At 33.5% G+C, this 18,437-nt stretch overlaps 1 protein-coding gene across 1 annotated transcript in view; it reads left to right on the plus strand.

Moving 5' to 3' along the window:
- The window catches only part of RFX6 (regulatory factor X6), a 51,641-nt gene that overhangs the window by 23,897 nt on the left and 9,307 nt on the right, over positions 1-18,437 (plus strand). The window contains exons 7-12 of the mRNA XM_017661862.3: positions 7,769-7,876; positions 11,135-11,212; positions 11,328-11,441; positions 13,506-13,555; positions 15,944-16,103; positions 17,045-17,189. Coding sequence (XP_017517351.3) covers positions 7,769-7,876; positions 11,135-11,212; positions 11,328-11,441; positions 13,506-13,555; positions 15,944-16,103; positions 17,045-17,189 — 655 coding nt within the window. The remainder of the gene's footprint in view (positions 1-7,768; positions 7,877-11,134; positions 11,213-11,327; positions 11,442-13,505; positions 13,556-15,943; positions 16,104-17,044; positions 17,190-18,437) is intronic.

The following is an 18,437-nucleotide window of genomic DNA, read 5'->3' on the forward strand; positions in this document are numbered from 1 at the left end:
TATCATGCTCTCTTTTAGTCATCACTTAGCCAAACTGTGCAGCTTAAATCCTTTAATCTTTCCTCATAAATCAGACCTTCTTGCCTCTAATCATATTGTTTCTTTTACGTAGTTCCTTCTTGTTTTCTTTTGGAAATAAAATTCTTAATAGTTCACCTGAACTGAAATTATCAGCTGAGGAAAAAAAACAAAACAAAACCAGACTACTGTAGCTGACCTGTGATCTGGCACTTCTTTTAGTGCAGTTAAAAGAGCAAAAATATTAGTGGAATTAAAATAATCATATTTTACTTTTTTCCCAACATTTTAATCCCTTCTTTCTTTTTGTATTACACATTATGGATACATATTATTATTTGATTTACACAAACTTTGTGCACAATTATTAACGTATTCATATGCATTTAATTTGTAAATTTTTCCTTGCCCATTTTTGCCTCCTGTTGATGTTCCACACATGTTGCTAGCTTTTATTACACAAAACTACTATTTATCAATACTGCAGCTTTAAATAAATGTTAAAATAAAAGACATACACTTTGTTCCTTACGTGTTTCCTTAGCACTCTAACATTTTTTACTGGGAAATGTACTATTGGTAACACACACAGTTTTAAAAATAGAAGATAAAAAAATTCTGACCTACTTCTTAGCTTGGAAGAGAGAAGTCCTCTGTGTGCCTTCATCCTAATCACTCCTCCCCCACCTACCAAAGGTTACTGCTCTCCAGAATTAGATGCTAATCACTGCTTTGTTTTTCCTTAAAGTTTATCACTTATGACTGTATACCTAGACAATGTGATAGTTGCACAATATGAATGTAATTAATACCACTTAAGAATGATTAAGGTAGTCAATTTTATGTAGTTTATATTGCCCAGTTTATTATTGCCAATGTATTGCTTATTATTTGCCTAACATAAAAATGGATTCACTTTTTCTGTGACTTTCTGGTTTCATTCAACATTAGATTGTATGATTCATCCATGTTAACATGTGTTGTTTTAGTACCTTGATTTGTAAGGCTGCATAGTATTCCACTGTGTGAAAATATCACAATGTATTTATTCATTCCATTATTGCTGGAATTTTTTCTTTGCATTGCTTGAAAAACAGTATTGCTGTCAACATTCTCCAGGTACACATGTACAGGAGTGGAATTTGGGTCCTAAGGATATACTCATGTGTAACTTTGTAAGTCAAGAACAAATTGTTTTCCAAAATGATTCTATCAATTTAAGTCTCTAGAGCTGTGTGTGAGCATTCCTTTTGCTCCATATTCTCTTGAACACTTCGCATTGAATGGTGTTTTATTTTTTGCCAGTCCAGTGGGTATAAAATGGTATCTGTGATTTTCATTTGAAAATTGCTTTTTATCATTACATTAAAAATATGAGTTTGATTATTATTTTTTGGATTTTATTGGCTAATTCTCTTCTATGAAGTGCTTGTTCAGATCACATAATTTTTCTATTTTAAAAATTTGATTCTTAGTTCTTTTTATATTTTGGATACTAATATCCTGTACATTATATGTTATAAATAATTTATCCCTGTTGGTGGCATGACTCAGCATTCTGAGTGTCTTTTGATGAAAGTAATTTTTAATTTTAGGGTTAGTGTTTTTTGTGTCTTGTTATTACAAATCTGTGTATTCCAGCACACAAAAATTTTTTTCTATATATTACATGAGTTCTTATTTCATCTATAATTGATTTTCTCAATTTTTAAAATTGGTAAAATAAGTAAAACATAGAATTTACTATCTTAACCATTTTTAAGTATATAGTATTAAGTACAGTTGTTCTGCAACCATTATCACCATCCATCTCCAGAACTCTTTTAATTGCATAAAACTAAACCTCTATAGTTATTAAACAATACCTCCCATTTCCCCTTCTCCTTGGCCTATGAAAACTACCATCTTACTTTCTGTCTCTATGATTGTGAATACTCTAGGTACCTCATATATGTGGAACCATACAGTATTTGTCTTTTTGTGACTGGCTTATTTTATTTAACATTAATGTCCTCAAAGGTCATCCACATTGTAGCACATGTCAGAATTTCCTTCCTTTTTAAAGTTGAATAATATTCCATTGTATGTATATACAACATCTTGCTTATCCTTTTATCTGTCAGTGTTTATCTGGATTGCTTCCCTAGTTTAGCTATTGTGAATAATAATGCTGCTGTGAACATGGGTATACAAATATGTCTTTGAGATTCTACTTTCAACTCTTTTGGGTATATACCCAGAAGGAAATTACTGTATCACATAATTCTACTTTTCATTTGTTGAGGAACCACCATACTGTTTTACACAGTGGTTATTCCATTTTACATTGCCACCAACTGTACATAAGGGTTCCAATTTCTCCACATCCTTAACAACACTTGTTATTATCTGCTTTTTTTATATGTATACACTAGTCACCCCAATGGGTGTGAAGTTGTATCTCATGTGGTTTTGATTTTCATTTCCCTAATGATTAGTAATGTTGAAGATCTTTTCATGTTCTTGTTGACTACCAGTATATTTTCTTTGGAGAAATGTTTATTCAAGTCCTTTGTCCATTTTTCAAATTGGATTGTTTGTTTATTTGTTGTTGAGTTTTAGTTCTCTATATGTTTTGGATATTAATCCCTTATTAGATATATGATTTGCAAATTTCTCCCATTCCATTGATTGCCCTTTTACTCTGTTGATGCTGTCCTTTGATTCACAAAAGTTTTTAATTTTTGAAATGTCCAATTTGTCTATTTTTTTTTTGTCTATACCTTTGGTGTCATATCCAAGAAATAATTGCCAAATCTAATGTTGTGAGGCTTTTGTCATGTTTTCTTCCTAAGATTTTATAGTCTTAGGTCTTATATTTAGGTCTCTGATGCATCTTGATGCATTTGTATTTGGTATTAGGTAAAGGGCCACCTTTATTCTTTTGTGTGTAGATATCCAGTTTTCCCAGCACCATTTGTTGAAAAGACTGCCCTTTCGCCAATGAATGTCCTGGACACCCTTGTCCATAATAATTTGACCATTTTTGTGAGGATTTATTTGTGGGCTTTATTCTCTATTATATTCTATTAATCTATATGTCTGTCTTTATGTTAGCACTGAATAATTTGATTACTGTAGATTCATAGTGAGTTTCAAAATCAGGAAGTGTGAATTTTCCAACTTTGTTCTTTTTTCAAGATTATGTTTTCTATTGGAGATTCTATATTAATTTTAGAATAGATTTTTCTATTTCTACAAAAACACCATTGGGAGTTACCTTGAATCCGTGTATTGCTTTGGATAGTATTGCCATCTTAACAATAAGTGTTCCAGTTCATGAACATAGACTGTCTTTCCATTTATGTTTTTTTAAATTTCTTTGAGTAATTTTTTTTGTAGTTTTGACTGTACAAGTCTTTCACTTCCTTGGTAAAGTTAATTCCTATATATTTTATTCTTGATGCTATTGTAAAACTAGTTGTTTTCTTAATTTCCTTTTCATATTTTCTAGTTATAGAAAAAAATTTTGTGTGTTGACTGTATCCTGATACTTTGCTGAACTCATTTATTAGTTATAACAGGTTTTTTGGTGTGTATGGAATCTTTATAATTTCCTACATACAAGATCATATCTTCAGACAAAAATAATTATTTGGATTTAGTCTTTTCTTTTTCTAGTTCCTTAAGTTGTAAATATAGGTTTTTGATTTGAATCTTTTTTGGTTTTTAATATAAGCATGTATAACTATAAATTTCCCTCTTAGCACTACTTTTGCTGTACCCTGTAAGTTTTGGTATGTGGTGTTTCCATTTTCAATCATCTCTAAGTATTTTCTAATTTCTCTTAGGATTTCTCCTCTGATCTATTGGCTATTTAAAAGCATGCACACATTTGTGAAGTTTTCAAATTTCTTTCTGTTATTGATTTCAAATTTCATCCCACTGTACTCAAAGAAGACACTTTGTAAGATATCTAGCTTTTAAAATCTATTGAGACTTATTTTGTAGGCTAACATTATGGTCTATCTTGGAAAATATTCTTGTGTACTTGTGAAAAGTGTGTGTTTTGTGTTGTTGGGTAGGTGTAAACTTACGGTCTTCTCAAGTCTTTTCTGAGTCTGCACTTTTCCTTGGATATCCTCAGTGACTTTCTATTACTTCGGTAAGTGTAGTTGCTAGTAAATATCCTAGTCTTTAATGTCTGCTTCTCAAAAGAGGGAGAAAATGAAGGAGAGGAAAAGCCTTTTAACTGCCCTGGAAGTTACTTCAGCCAGTGATAGAGAGGCTTGCAACAGTGGGATGGTGTGAGGATGTTATAGAGCTGCCTGCCTCCGTGTCTTCACCTCTGTAAGCAGAAAGCAGCAATTGGTAATCAGTCAGAACACAGATCTCCAATATTTGGAGCACAAAAACTGTATTGCCCAGCCTGGTTCCCACGGCTGTGAGAAAGCTGCTTCTCCAATTGTGCGTTGCTGCTCTGGGGCTGTGGGTGGGAGATGGGAGCTGCTACCAGGATGAGAGCTGAAATTGACCAGAATTACCTGGAACTACTGTACCAGCCTTACCCTAGAGGTCATCAATAGATTTCAGAGTTCAAAAATAGTTATACCAGACAGAACCTGCCTGTGCAACTGTTGTCTTGATGGGAAGACAGATTTCTGATACTTCCTGCTCTGCCATCTTTCCAGGATCCTCCCCTGTAATTGATTTTTAAGTATTATATGAGATAGGAAGTCTTTTTCTAATCTCTGGTAATCTGCAGGGCCAATTTTGTCATGTATACATGGAACATTTTGGGGCTATTTATTCTATTCTAGAGTTGTTTTAGCCTATCCCTGTGTAAATATCACTGATTTATTAAAGCTTTATGATATATCTTCATATCTGGTGCTACAAATCTTTTTTCCAGGTTTTTCTTTATAAGGAATGTTATGTCTATTCTAGGTCTTTTGCATCTCCACACACATTTTAGACTCAGCTTATTGAACAGAAAACTCTGATAGGATTTTATTGGAATTGTGATAAAAAAATAGATTTGTATTGAACTGACATTTCCAAAACATTGAATCTTCATATTCATAATTTACTTAATACCTTTTGATAAGTTTAATTTCTCATAACTGTTTTGCACTTCTTTTGTTAAACTTATTCTTAGGCATCTTTTAATTTGTTATTTTATGTGGTATTTTTTAAAGTACATCCTCTTAATACTTATTCCTTAATTTTAGAAATTCAGTTGACTTTTATTAATCTTCTATTCAGCAACTTTGCTAAAGAGCTTTTGTTAATGGTAATAATTTTTGTGCAATTTTATTTTTTCAACCACATTGTCTAGTTTTGTTTCTTCCTTTTCAGTACTTAATCTTTCATTACTTTCTCTGGTCTTATTCCTCTGGCTATTAACTCTAGCATAAAGCTGAATAAAAGAGAGAAGAATGGGCAACTTTATGTTATTTGTGATTCTTAAGAGAATGTCTATAGTCTTTTATCATTGAGTATGATATTTGCTGTGGATTTTTGATAGATATCTATTGAATAATTAAGTGGAGTTTTCCTCTTTTCTAGCATACAGGGGGAGAGGGAGGAACAGAGAAAAAGTAAAAAGTGAATGATAGTTGGACTTGCAACAAATGTTTTTTTTGTATCAGTTATAATGATTATATGTGGTATTCCTTTTTTTTCTGTTAATGTGGTGAATTTAAGTCAAAATTAGCTATAATCATCCTGTAGCCAGCTGGATTTGGTTTGCTAGTAATTTGTTTTTTTTCAGGTACTTTTTCAGATATGATAAAAGCAAAACTGGCCTATAATTTTTTCTTTTTTGGTCCTTGTCCAGTTTTGGCATGGAAGTTTTCAAGTCAGTTGGGAAGTGGTCCTTTTTTTCCATTATCTGGAAAAAACCTTTTAAGTTTTAAATGATCTGTTCCTGAATGCTTGATAAAACACACCTGTTAAAGCTTCCGGACCTGTTTATTTTTCCTTTTGTAGAAAGATTTTTGATTACTAGTTATATTTGTTAATGAAAATGAGACTATTCTGATGTCCCTATTTAAATTTATACAACATGATGCATTCCCATGCTTTAGTTTTTGTTTCTCTGTCTCTCTTTTCCAATTTCATAAAATTACATCTTGGGATGAATAAACATGATTTTCTACCCAAGAGAAATGATATAAGAAAAAAGTGTAAATTTTCCTGAAATTAGAATTTAGGTCCATTGTTGTTATGTTGTTATGTTATGTTGTTATGTTGTTATGTCTATCAAATGTTAGTTTCATATTTGCCTTACCTTTGCCTTTCTTTTAGATTAAATTCTTAATTTTCTCTCATTCTATTATTCTTCTGTACTTATTGACAATGCCATTCTTTCATAATGGAATGAATACTGAGCTCATAAGTGACAAACCCAAAACATTAAGAGTCCTTGAAATATTTCTTGAATTTTAGGACTGATTAAATTAAGTGGATTGGGGTCAATTGGGGGCTGTTATACCAGTTTATGGTAGTTAATCATTTATTTAGTAGTGTAGTAGTTCTTTATTAATTTCTTTAAAAAATTTAATTAGAATAATCCTTCTCTATACATACTTGAAAATAAAGTTTAGCAAAGGTAAAAAGTAAAATCTAACCTGAAAGAAATGAGTTTCTACTGAACTTTTAGTATCGAATTTGTCTGAAAGCATGTATCAAACCAGTCAAGAAGAAACTGGTGTTTCTAAAGTATCTGATGTTTAATGACCCAAAAGTTCTCCCAATTTCTTCCTGGTTTATCATGATAAATCTATAAGAATCTCCAAAACTTAGGAAGGAGAAGACAGGATGGGAATCCAATCTACCTATGTAAGCAGTAAAGATTTTAACCAGTAAAATATTCAATAATGCAGACAAAGAAACCCAAAAACTAGAAAAAGTGGGAAAGCAATGAAAAAGATAGAAATTTGGTCCCTGCCGTGAACATGACTTCCTTTACTGTATTTACCATTTCATTTCTTGTGTAAACTTCTGACTGAAATCTGGTTTGTTAAAATTCTATTTATGGAACAGTAATGACTGATTTGCTAGGGATCTGGTTCTGTCATGAATATGCCCTATCTATTTCTGTGTGGGTTTCTTGGGAGTATTATTTTTGCAGTATTATATATTAGTTTTGTCACTTTTTCTAATATTCTCAAAACTAATAGAAGTGTATTTTCCCCTAGGGATTCAAAAGAACAACAAATATCTGAATTTAGGGTGAAGAAAGGTTCACGTGGGAAAGTCCAGAGTACTCATATGAGAGTCAGAAGACTTAACTCCAAAAACAATCCTACTATCAATTATGTCTGAAGTGAATAAATTCATTAACTTATCTCCTCATTTACTTTGTAAATGATTTGGTAATCCTAAAGTGAATTTGGCAATTCTTCATCCTTTAATAGTTAAAATAATTTCAAGTTATAAAGGTAGATATTTCAAAACTTTTACCATTACCAAATGTGAACCAAAATTAAATTTCTAAAAGTTGTGAAAACTGACAAATGTTCAGAAAGTACAATCCAAAGTAATAGGAAAAATATCCTAAGAAACTAATTATAGTTTAAAACGATAATTCTGTTGACATATCTAATTTATTCAGTTACATGATCTAAACAGTTTACCCAAATCTCCTAAATTGTCATGGTTTACAGGTTGAAGAAAGAAATGTTACAGGTTTCTATTTTGTTACAATTGTACTTTGGAGCCATATAGTTTATAATGATTTATTTCTTTTCATTTTTCTAAATTATAGGGTGGCTTCACTCGTAAATATTCACTTAGCTCAAAAACTGGAACACTTCTTCCAGAATTCCCCAGTGCTCAACACCTTGTGTACCAAGGATGCATTTCTAAAGACAAGGTATCAATTAAAGATATTTCTCTATTGATTTTCTGATATGTTGGTTCCATATCTCAATTTGCTGGGAATCTCATGGCACTTGCAGGAAGCAGTCAGAAATCTGCATAATCAAACACAATTGACTGATTCATAGGGGGGACAAATGTTTACTAGCACTGATTAAGCACTTTCCAATTAATTATTTGCCATCTCCATGATAGTATGTAATCAGAAGGTGCTAAAATAAACCCAAAGATTAAAGATTATTTTTTATTTGAAACATATCAAGAAAGAAAATACTAGGATGTATCTATCACATACAGTTTCCTTAATTATAAACTTTGTGCTTTTGATTAGCTCCGTTTCAGTAAATAGCCTTCAAGCACTTCTCTAGGACAGAATTTATTCCCAGCACTGAGGGGGAGATACCTAGAAGATCACGAAGTCTCCTTCCAATTCTTAAATTATATGCTGTCTTATTTTGCAAATTTTTTTTGAAAGTTAAGGAAGAAATAGCTTTATGGGATTCAGTTTATAAATAATCCTCCAGTATGACTTTTCAGTGCTTATGTACTAAGCCTAAAGCTAAAAAAGTCCTCTATTTTTGAACTTCTGGAGTCATTTGCTGGTTATCTACTGGCTAACACCAAAATCCATTATTAAATCAGGGCATAATGATTTCTGCATTCTTCTTTCAATTAAAGATCACTTTTCATTAGCATTTGAGGAAATACTGTATTAAGTCAGTTCATATTTTTGAGGTGCAAAGATACACGAGTATGATTCATTAATGTTCAGCTTTATTACTTTAGTAATGAGCTTTCTGTAGAAGCTGGAAATAAAAATAACACCTTAATTTTTTTTAGAAAGGTCTATTGATAGATAAATAGAGATGCGAGTAACTTCTAATGAAAGGCATATTCTCCCAGTTAAGAATAGGTGGAATACTGAAGATAATTCTCAGATGCTGACTCTAAGCAGATCTAATGTGGGTTCACTTCCTACTGTTCTCCTCTCCTGTCACATCTTTCATGGTCATCGCATCAATTTTTTAACTGTGTAAGATATACTGTGTGATATTATGACTGAAGATCTGAGATGCCTCTGGTAAATGTTAGCATGGGGCACTTTGTGCAGAAACCTGTGGAAATCAGGGGTACCTCAGGGAACATAATTCTTTGGGGGAAGGTATTGTTGGGTCACCTTTGTGGACAGGATTGCATATATGCGAACATAACATGAAGACGTTTGCTGTGTAAATATACCTGGTGAGGGAGGGAGGATGGAGAGAGCAACACTGAAAAGAAAGGTCAGGAACAAGTTCCAATGGTTTATTTCAGATCCTCTACTGCCTCCAAGCAATTGCTGTGTCAGTTTGAAAAATGGTCTGTAGATGATTTTGCACTCAAGGACCAACATGCTTAAATAACTGCTGATTTTTTCAGTTCATTCCCATCATAAGCACCCCATCACCAACATGAGACACTCTTTGTCTCTTGCGGACAGCTGGGTCCTGCCGTTCACTTGTTAGCCCATAGCCAAGTTCCCCCAGGCAACCTGTCAGCTCCTAGGAAGCCGGGTAGGGCTGAAGCTAAGCACTGTGAGCACCTGCTTTCTTGATTCAGGAAGGATAGAGACTGCGCAGGAGTAAGTTGACCCCAGTGGGGCGTGGTGGCTGAAGCTGAGGGGCCTGCTTTCTGCCTCATCACGTCACTCAAGGCAGTTTTCACTGTCAGCACATGCTCGCTGGCTTTCCTGAAGAGAAGCTTTTCTTGTACTCTTGACCTCTCTAATGTGATGTCTGTTCTCAGAAACCTTGAGCATAATTATGGTTATGAAGAATGCAAACTATGCTGCAACAAAGATGTATTGTCCTAAGATTATGTAAATATTAAACAAATGTACCAATAGATGTAAAATTTTTGGTTATGTATAAAAGAATACATTTCAACACAAATAAATGGAAGTACTTGTGAAAATAAAGCTTACATATACTTTAATCGATTTTAAGGATCAAAAGGGTAATTTTTGACAATAGTTACAAAACCCTTTCTATCTTTCATGCTGTCATTATCCACACTTAAAAAATATGTCTTTGTGACCTATCTAAAAATACAATATCATTGCCTAACATATGTCTTAATGGCATTAATGGTGATATATCCTGCTAGAGGTATCCTGTAATCAGCAAACCTCCTTGGGGTTAGATTGGTAATTTGCATCTCATCATTAAACAACTTTGAGCTAAACCACAAAGATATGTGCTATTAGTAGGCTGCAGGGATAAAGATCGGAGAGCAAAGGGTTAGGATTGGACACTAACCCTCATCACCATCCTAGCTACTGTTAGAATAAAAATAGCTAACTTCACTTTCTTAACATGTATTTATGGCTAAGTCCAACCACTTAATTTGTGTTAGTTCATTTAGTCCTCATGACAACCCTGTTAGAAGTTCTCACTTCTGTTCTTGTACCGGTCTAGGGTCTTGTTCACATAGACCACACAACTGGTAACAGGGAGGGATATTTCTAGTTTATAAATGTTTTAATTTGAATATTGTTTATTTTCTAAATGTGATCTAGTTCTAACCTACTGAAAACTTAAGAATATATTTTGAACTTTTAAACTATGCAGTCCAAATATCTGTGGGCATGTGGAAATAGAGAATTTTCATAAGAGACACTCAATGTTCAATTCCTTTTGAGTAAGTGAGTTCTTTGAGATCATTACTAATTTGAGATAATATGTAGTAAGGTCTTACTGTGAGCCAGGCACACCATGTGGGTAACATTACTGCTCTACTGAGAGGCGAAGCGGCCTGTGGGAAGCGGTGCGGAGGAGCTGGGCGCACTGCTTCAGCTCACTCTGGAACTGAAACTGGAAGCCGCAAGGCCACGCTGCCCGAGGACCTGCTTAAAATTGATGGAAGAGTTGATGTATTTTACTATTTTACATTTATTTCTCTAATCAAATGTAATTTTCTTTAATAATAAAATTAAAACAATGTTTGGGCCCTAAGCTCCCTAAAAGTCACCTTTTTCAATCATCCTTATCATTCTCTACTGTAATTGTCCATTTGATTGCCTTTCTTCCTTCATCAGGTAGTGAGCTCCTTGAAATAAGAATTGTGGCTTTATTTTTGATTCCTCAGCATGGAGAACAATGCCTGGTACATAACAGGAGCTTAAAAAATGTGTATTGAATGAATGAACAAATGAATGCATGGAAAGAAGAAGGCAGTGTCGAAGCAGTGTTAAGGTTTTTCTTTCTTGAAATAGGTTGATACCCTTATAATGATGTACAAAACTCACTGCCAGTGCATCCTGGACAATGCAATTAATGGAAACTTTGAAGAGGTAAGGCTGACAAAGAATGATTTGCTGACCATATTACATCTTTCTTATCCTGTTCTTTATATGAGCTCATGTTGAGAAAAAATTGTAATGTAGTGATTCTTTCTTCTGCAACCAGATCCAGCATTTCTTACTACACTTTTGGCAAGGAATGCCTGATCATCTTCTTCCCCTGCTTGAAAACCCTGTTATCATTGACATTTTCTGTGTTTGTGACTCAATTCTTTATAAGGTAAGTTTTCTTGGGTCTCTTCAACACAAATCATATATTTATTTAAAGAGCATTCTATATAAATTTTTGCAATGAATTTTCCATAAATTTGTGATTTCTGGCTAGAGATCCACTATTAATTTTACTTCTGATGAGAAAGCAAGCAGTTTAATAGTATATATATTTCATGCAAATTTATATTAAGTGAAACACAATAAATGTCTGTTTATCATTAAGAATGATTCTAAATGTGATGTACTAATACATGAAAACCTAATTTTCATAAACCATTTAAGGTGTTTTCAGAGTAAATAACATAACATTTTTTCTACCATATTAGTGTTTTGGGGAAAGGCAGAATTAAACACTTTTATGGGATTAATAACTTGAAAATATTGGAAATCTCTAATTTTAATGCATTTATCTCCAATTCTGATCTCAAACTAAAGAAGAATCTGCAAATGTCTAGAGAAGGATCGTGAAGACATCCTGAACAAGGATGACCTGGTTGTCCTTCTGGCAAAATATCTGGTGGGAAAGGGGGCGAAGCTGATTCGCCCACAATCTGTTCCCTAGTCAGAGAAGCAACAAGGTCCAAGCTGAGGGAGAAAAATAGATTGTGATCTGGATATTTTAAAGTGAGTTTGTCTACATTTACCTGCTAAATTGTCATAAGGAAAAACAAAAGATTTCCTTTTAAAACACAATCTAAGTCAGCAAGAAAACTCATGCTAGAGCCCTGTTAAGCATTTAGGAAATGAAATCCTTCTAAGTTAGTTGATGCTATTAGGTTCTCAGCTTTGCAGAGAAGTGAAGCAGAAGCCAGATAAAACCAGTCCAGAAGCAACTTTGTTACCAAGAATTGATAGGTAGGCTTGAACAGAATGGGGTACCCATAGTTTCATCCCCCATTCAGTTCTTGCTCACCCACTGATTAAGAGAATGAAAGACTAGTACAGTGTATTCTCCACCTTTAGTTCAAGTTGAAGAAGGACAAAGGAGGTGAGGACTGTCTTACTTTCCCAAGTCAAGTAAGAAAATCATTATTCAGAGAGAAAAGGTTTAGTTTGCACTCAGTGATTGTCTGCAATGTCTAATACTTGAAGAAGTAACCAAAATGGGGAAAGAGGTGGCTCCAGGAGTAAGTATAGGAAAGACCTGGGACTCATGCCCACACATTTGGCACCATCAAGGTAAAGCATTTGTACCGTCATTCAACACCTCCAAGTAATATCCTTAAAGCATACTTTTTTTCTCTTCCAACTGGTCTATTTCTTTGAGTCCAACACAAAAATCCTCAATTTAAGTACCTTTAAATGAATCACGTTTTTCCTCCTCACTGTGGAACCAGGGAAGGACAGTGAGCACTATAAATAGAGCAGTATAAAATGAGCTTCAGCCAAGATCTTCATCCATCTCTGGAGGGTGGTCAGCTTTTAGTCCACAGAACAGTGTGTGATTACCAAGGCCAACTCATTGGTAATTGATATGCTGGGCACATATGCAATACTGCCTCTTACGCCTGAATACATGTGCATTTTGAAGTAGGCTACTCAGGGGTTTGTAAACTAGTGTCTACCCACATTTTGAAACATCTTCTCCACTAGATTTCTTGATCCTCTCCTCCAGGCTGGCCCACCCAGTTTATTAGCTAGCCTAGGGGGTCTGCACTGCTCACATCCTATCTGGTTCCCCGCCTCTTTTTTCTGTCATGGTTTATCCTGAGCTGGAATAAGTCAGCCTTATCTAATTTTTTCTTCCTACTAGTTCTCACTAGTGGGTAGGGCTCAGTCCAGTCCTTTCTTTTCAGTATTCCTCCTGTTCTGATAACTAGCTCTGTGTAACCAGTACAATTGCTTAACCTCGTCCTGCAATGATTAGCTTTCCCTTTCCCTCTGCCTTTTACATACACACAAGCACACTAAGACATACGTTCATCTTAGAGATAACAGTATAACTTTCAGAAAAGAGTTAATATGTTATTTTCTAGAAAGCTAGAAATAGAAAGTAATTGACAAAACTAAGTGTCTTGCTATAAAAATGCTAAGTAAGGATTTATGTTAACTCTCCTTTGCTGTGATTAAGGTTCTTACAGATGTACTCATTCCTGCAACAATGCAAGAAATGCCTGAAAGGTAGGTTCAGTCAATAAAATATGATAGTTTCTTAGCATAGGGCTTAACTTTAAACATATGTTAAAGAAAAACATTAAGTAGAAATTCATTCATTTTGCCAAGATTATTTTCCTGTTCTTGTCCCTTTGTATTATTAGTTGGCAGAGATGTGCCTCAATGCTTATTATATTCAAACCTCAGTGGAAAAAATTGATGGAACAATCCTGAAATCCCTTTAATTTGAGAGCTGCCCTCATGAGAAATAAACCTTTGTGTAGTTGACCTTCAAGATACTGAGAAAGTGCTTCATTGGGAACTGGCTAGAGGAAGATAAATAATAGTAATTGATGAGAAATAACCACAATAATGAAAATTATAAGGGAAATTATTTTGTTTTTATTATTAACTTTGGTTTTAATTGTAAAATCAGTAAGTAGCATAATGGAATTACCACCTTCTTTCTAAAAGGAATAAGATATCAAATCAATTATATTCTCCATGATGTATATTACATCCCCAACTTATTTATTTTATAACTGGAAGTTTGTACCTTCTGATCCTCTTCCCAACTCCCTCTCCCCTGGCAACTGGTGACAAATGATAACTTAGATTTACTGTTGTGATCAGCTCACAATGTATTGAAGTATCAAATCACTATGTTGTACACATGGAACTAATATTGTGTAGTGAGTATACTTTAATAAAAAATATCAAATTGAAATGATACTTGAAAATTTTTCACAAAGCCTTTTCTGATGTGAGAACAATAGAAACTTGAAAAAAGAAGTCAAATTTTTCTTTGAAAATGAAGTCTTATGAAATAATGAAATTTATTTTAGTATTTTGGGGCACAAATACGTGAAGGGGTGGACATAGTTGATGCTCAAGAAAGACATGATTATCAATAAAACAAGTTTTATTTTTGAAGTACCTCTTCTTCTAGATTTATTTATTTATTTATATAATGGTTGGTATTGACCCAGTCAACAGTTTCTTTTAATTTTCAATATGCAGTCTTTAAACATCTAATCTGAGCTCTGATTTAGGTACACTTTACCCTTCTATATCACAGCAGAATGGCTGTGCTTATTTGGTGGCAGGTATCCAGCCATATAACTAATGGTAATAATAGCTGAACTTTACTAAACACAACATGAACTTTGAGACTTCACATAAATTAGTTTACTTAATTCCTACAACTGCCTGAAGTGGACAATTTATATATTTAAATCTTAAGTATGCAAGTAGTTCATGTTTGTTATAGACAACAAGAAAAATGCATAACACATTTTAAGAATCACTCACAATGTCACCACATTCTTAATGCCTTTAGGTTATCATATCACAGACTTTTTATTTGGAATATCTATAAACAGACACATTTCAAAAAATGGAACCATAGTATACATACTATTGCAGTATACTGTGAAAATCTTTCCATATCAACAAATATAGATCAACGTTATCTTTTTAAGTGGTTACATAGATTTCCAGCATCTGAGAAATGCTGTGCTTATCCAATTCCTTATCATTGAACAAATGGACTTTTTAAAAACACAACTTGTCAGAGTATTTCAAAGTAGCTGTTATGATCCCAAATTCACAAATGAGGAAATGGAGCAGAAGGTTCATTTATTTGCCTAGAGTCTGCTAATTAGTAAACAGCATAGCCTAGGTTTTAATTGAGGTCTGTTTAACTCCAAATTTGGTGTATTCTTTTTCCTGTGCCATGTCACTTCTTCCTAACATATGCACCATCCCAAATTTCAATTTAAATCTGTTTCACTGAAACATAGTTTTGTTGAGATATATTGTTAACTGACTTTAAATTTTGGTATTTTTTTCATAATATATGCACAACATTTGCAATTTTCTAAATAGACTCCAATAATGAGAATATTTTTGGTAATTTATCCCATACAGTTATATTTAGATTATAAAAATATGCTATTAAAAGCTCATATTAAATATCTGAAATGATGTTATGATCCTTATAAGATGTCTCTTGTAGCCAAGATATGCAAAATTAGGTACACCCTTATATTTCCCATAACTATTTTATAGGACATGATTGAATCATCAGTTAACATTAATAATAAAGTATTATTTATTGGTCACTCTGCATGCCATACTTTAACCTGAGCATTTGCAGTGAATTACTGCATATAAACCTCATAATAATACTGTGACATGGATACTATTCTTATTCCATTTAACCAACAAGGAAGCTAGAGCTTGAGGAGACAGCATTTTGAGCAGGATGATAAAAGGCAGATAGACCAGGCTGAGTCTATATGACTTCAAAATCATATTCTTGCAAATTGCAATACTAGTATACCTCCATTAAACTACATTTATTTAATACATTTTGAACAATTTAGCATTTAACACATAGCTTGTTTTTTGTAGCTTATTAGCAGACATAAGAAATTTTGCTAAAAATTGGGAACAGTGGGTTGTTTCATCCTTGGAAAACTTGCCAGAAGCTCTAACTGACAAGAAAATACCTATTGTGCGAAGATTTGTGTCTTCTCTGAAACGACAAACATCTTTCTTACATCTTGCTCAGGTACGTTGGTAGGCTGGGGGTATTTGAGCCACCCAATCAAAAAAAAAGTCATCTGATAGCAGACTGAGAAACTTAGTTTGGAGACTGTCAACAGCAGTTACGTGCAGTGTGAGATCCCCGAGTGAGTGCTAGAGCAGAAAAAGGACATTAATGGAAAAACTGATGAAATTCCAATTTTGTCTGTAGTTTAGTTACCAGTATTTTACTAACATTAATTTCTGACTTTGGTAACATATAATACTTATGTAAGATGGTAACATTAGAAGAAGCTGGATATATATATATATATATATATATATATATATATATATATATATATATATATATGGAAATACTATCTTTATAACTGTTTTATAATGATAATTTAAAATTATTTCAGAGAAAAAAGTGAAAAAAAAATCTTCTGAATGCAAAGTAAAGTGCAAAACTCTCATTTGCCAAATGAATCCAACTAATACAAATTAAGGTTGTGAGGAATGAGCTCATGTGATACTTGACATTGCAGAACCTCAAAACACAGTACATTTTAAACTGTACAAATTTGGCTCTTTTAAATAAGGAGAAAAAAAGTAATACTTAAATTAGGATTAAATGTTTGTATATTGTTCAAATATACTTTCCTTCTCAGATTGTTAGCTTTATGAAGGTTTCTATACCCCTTAATTTTTAAGACAAGCTTAGGATAGTTCCAGGTAAGAAATACAATATTGCAAATCCTTATTTTATGACCATGGATTAAAACAGTCATTTTCTAATCCCAGAAGTTGTTTTCAAACCTTTAATAGAGATGATCATGACTCTCCATTATGGCTTTTAGTCTTAAAACAACAGTTATAAGTGATACTGTTCCCTCAAGAAACTATTTCTGTAAAAGCTAAAACTATCTTTTAGATAGATAATCAAGGTTATAGTTTAGTGTCTTTCTTACTTTCTTTATGCAGATTGCCAGACCAGCTCTCTTTGACCAGCATGTTGTGAATTCTATGATAGCTGATATTGAAAAAGTTGATTTGAATAGTATTGGATCTCAGGCCCTTCTCACCATTTCTGGCAGCACAGACACTGAATCTGATATCTACACTGAACGTAAGTCTTCTCTTTGTTTAGAGCAGCGTTTCCCAACCTTGGTGCTCTTGACATCTTGGGCAGGTTTACTCTGCTTTGATGGGGTTTGGAGGGTGCTGTCCTGTACTTTGCAGGATGTTTGCGACACCCCTGGCTTCTGCTCATTCGATGCCAGTCTCAGCCTTCCCCCGCTGTTATGACAATCCACAATGCCTCCAGACATTCCCAAATGTCCCTGTGCCCTACAGAATCATACCTGGCTTAGAGACGCATTTCTAATTTAAAAAATTGTTCTCTATTTAAAAGCAGTTGTACCTACTGATTGTGGGAAAACTGGGAAATATAGAAACTATTAAGAGGAAAGTAAAAGACATCCATAATTTTATTGCCTAGAAGGAACTAAAATAGAAATAATCCAGAAATAGTAAAAATGGTTCTGAGTTTTGTGAATTTTCTTTCAATTCTACATTGCATGCACACACATTTCTATGTGCTTTACACTCTGGGCATCATGTGGTGGAAGATGAATATCAAAATGATATCTCCATGTGGCACTGAAATTCCCACTCAGCTTTGAATAAGCCTATAGAATTTTCCAGGTTAATTAATATGTGCAACTAGACAACCAGGGTCAATTTCCGAGGGATAAAAGCCTACAGTTTCTCCCAAACTTTCTCTCTGAAGACAAAAAGTGCAGCCTCTGATAGGCCATCTCATAAATGCTGGACTGCTCTCTGGACAGACCAACCTCAGCCCTGCTCTTTGTTTCCTAATATAAAATTGTATTACCCTTTGGAATTCAGTAAATCTCACTCTTTAATGAAATGATAGTTTAAACTGCCCCTTTAGCTTTTACATGACAGAAGATTATTCACGTAGGTGGCTCAGTTCTGCAGGGTGGAATTTAATTTTTACTGAAAATTTCAAAAAGCAAGAAATCCATAAGTATAGCTTAGTTTATTCATTAGCTTTCAACTAATCTGTTGCTTTTAATGAAAGCATTGGGGTAAAAATGAATAATGAACTATGTTGACAACTTACTCTTCCCTAGTGTACACCTGCTTATATAACATATAAGCCTATATTACAATATATACCAAAATACGTATACTTATGATTAAAATTTTGAAAAGTAAAAAACTAAATTTTTTTTGTTATTGTTCTCAGTATATGAAACTAATTCCTTTAACACATTTAATACTCTATCCGTCTTTCTTTTCTATGCTATAAAGTTAATGATTCTTAGCTTTAGGGTTCAAAGTAGAGTGC

Source organism: Manis javanica, chromosome 13 (assembly GCF_040802235.1).
Source record: "Manis javanica isolate MJ-LG chromosome 13, MJ_LKY, whole genome shotgun sequence".
Classification (NCBI taxonomy): Eukaryota; Metazoa; Chordata; class Mammalia; order Pholidota; family Manidae; genus Manis; species Manis javanica.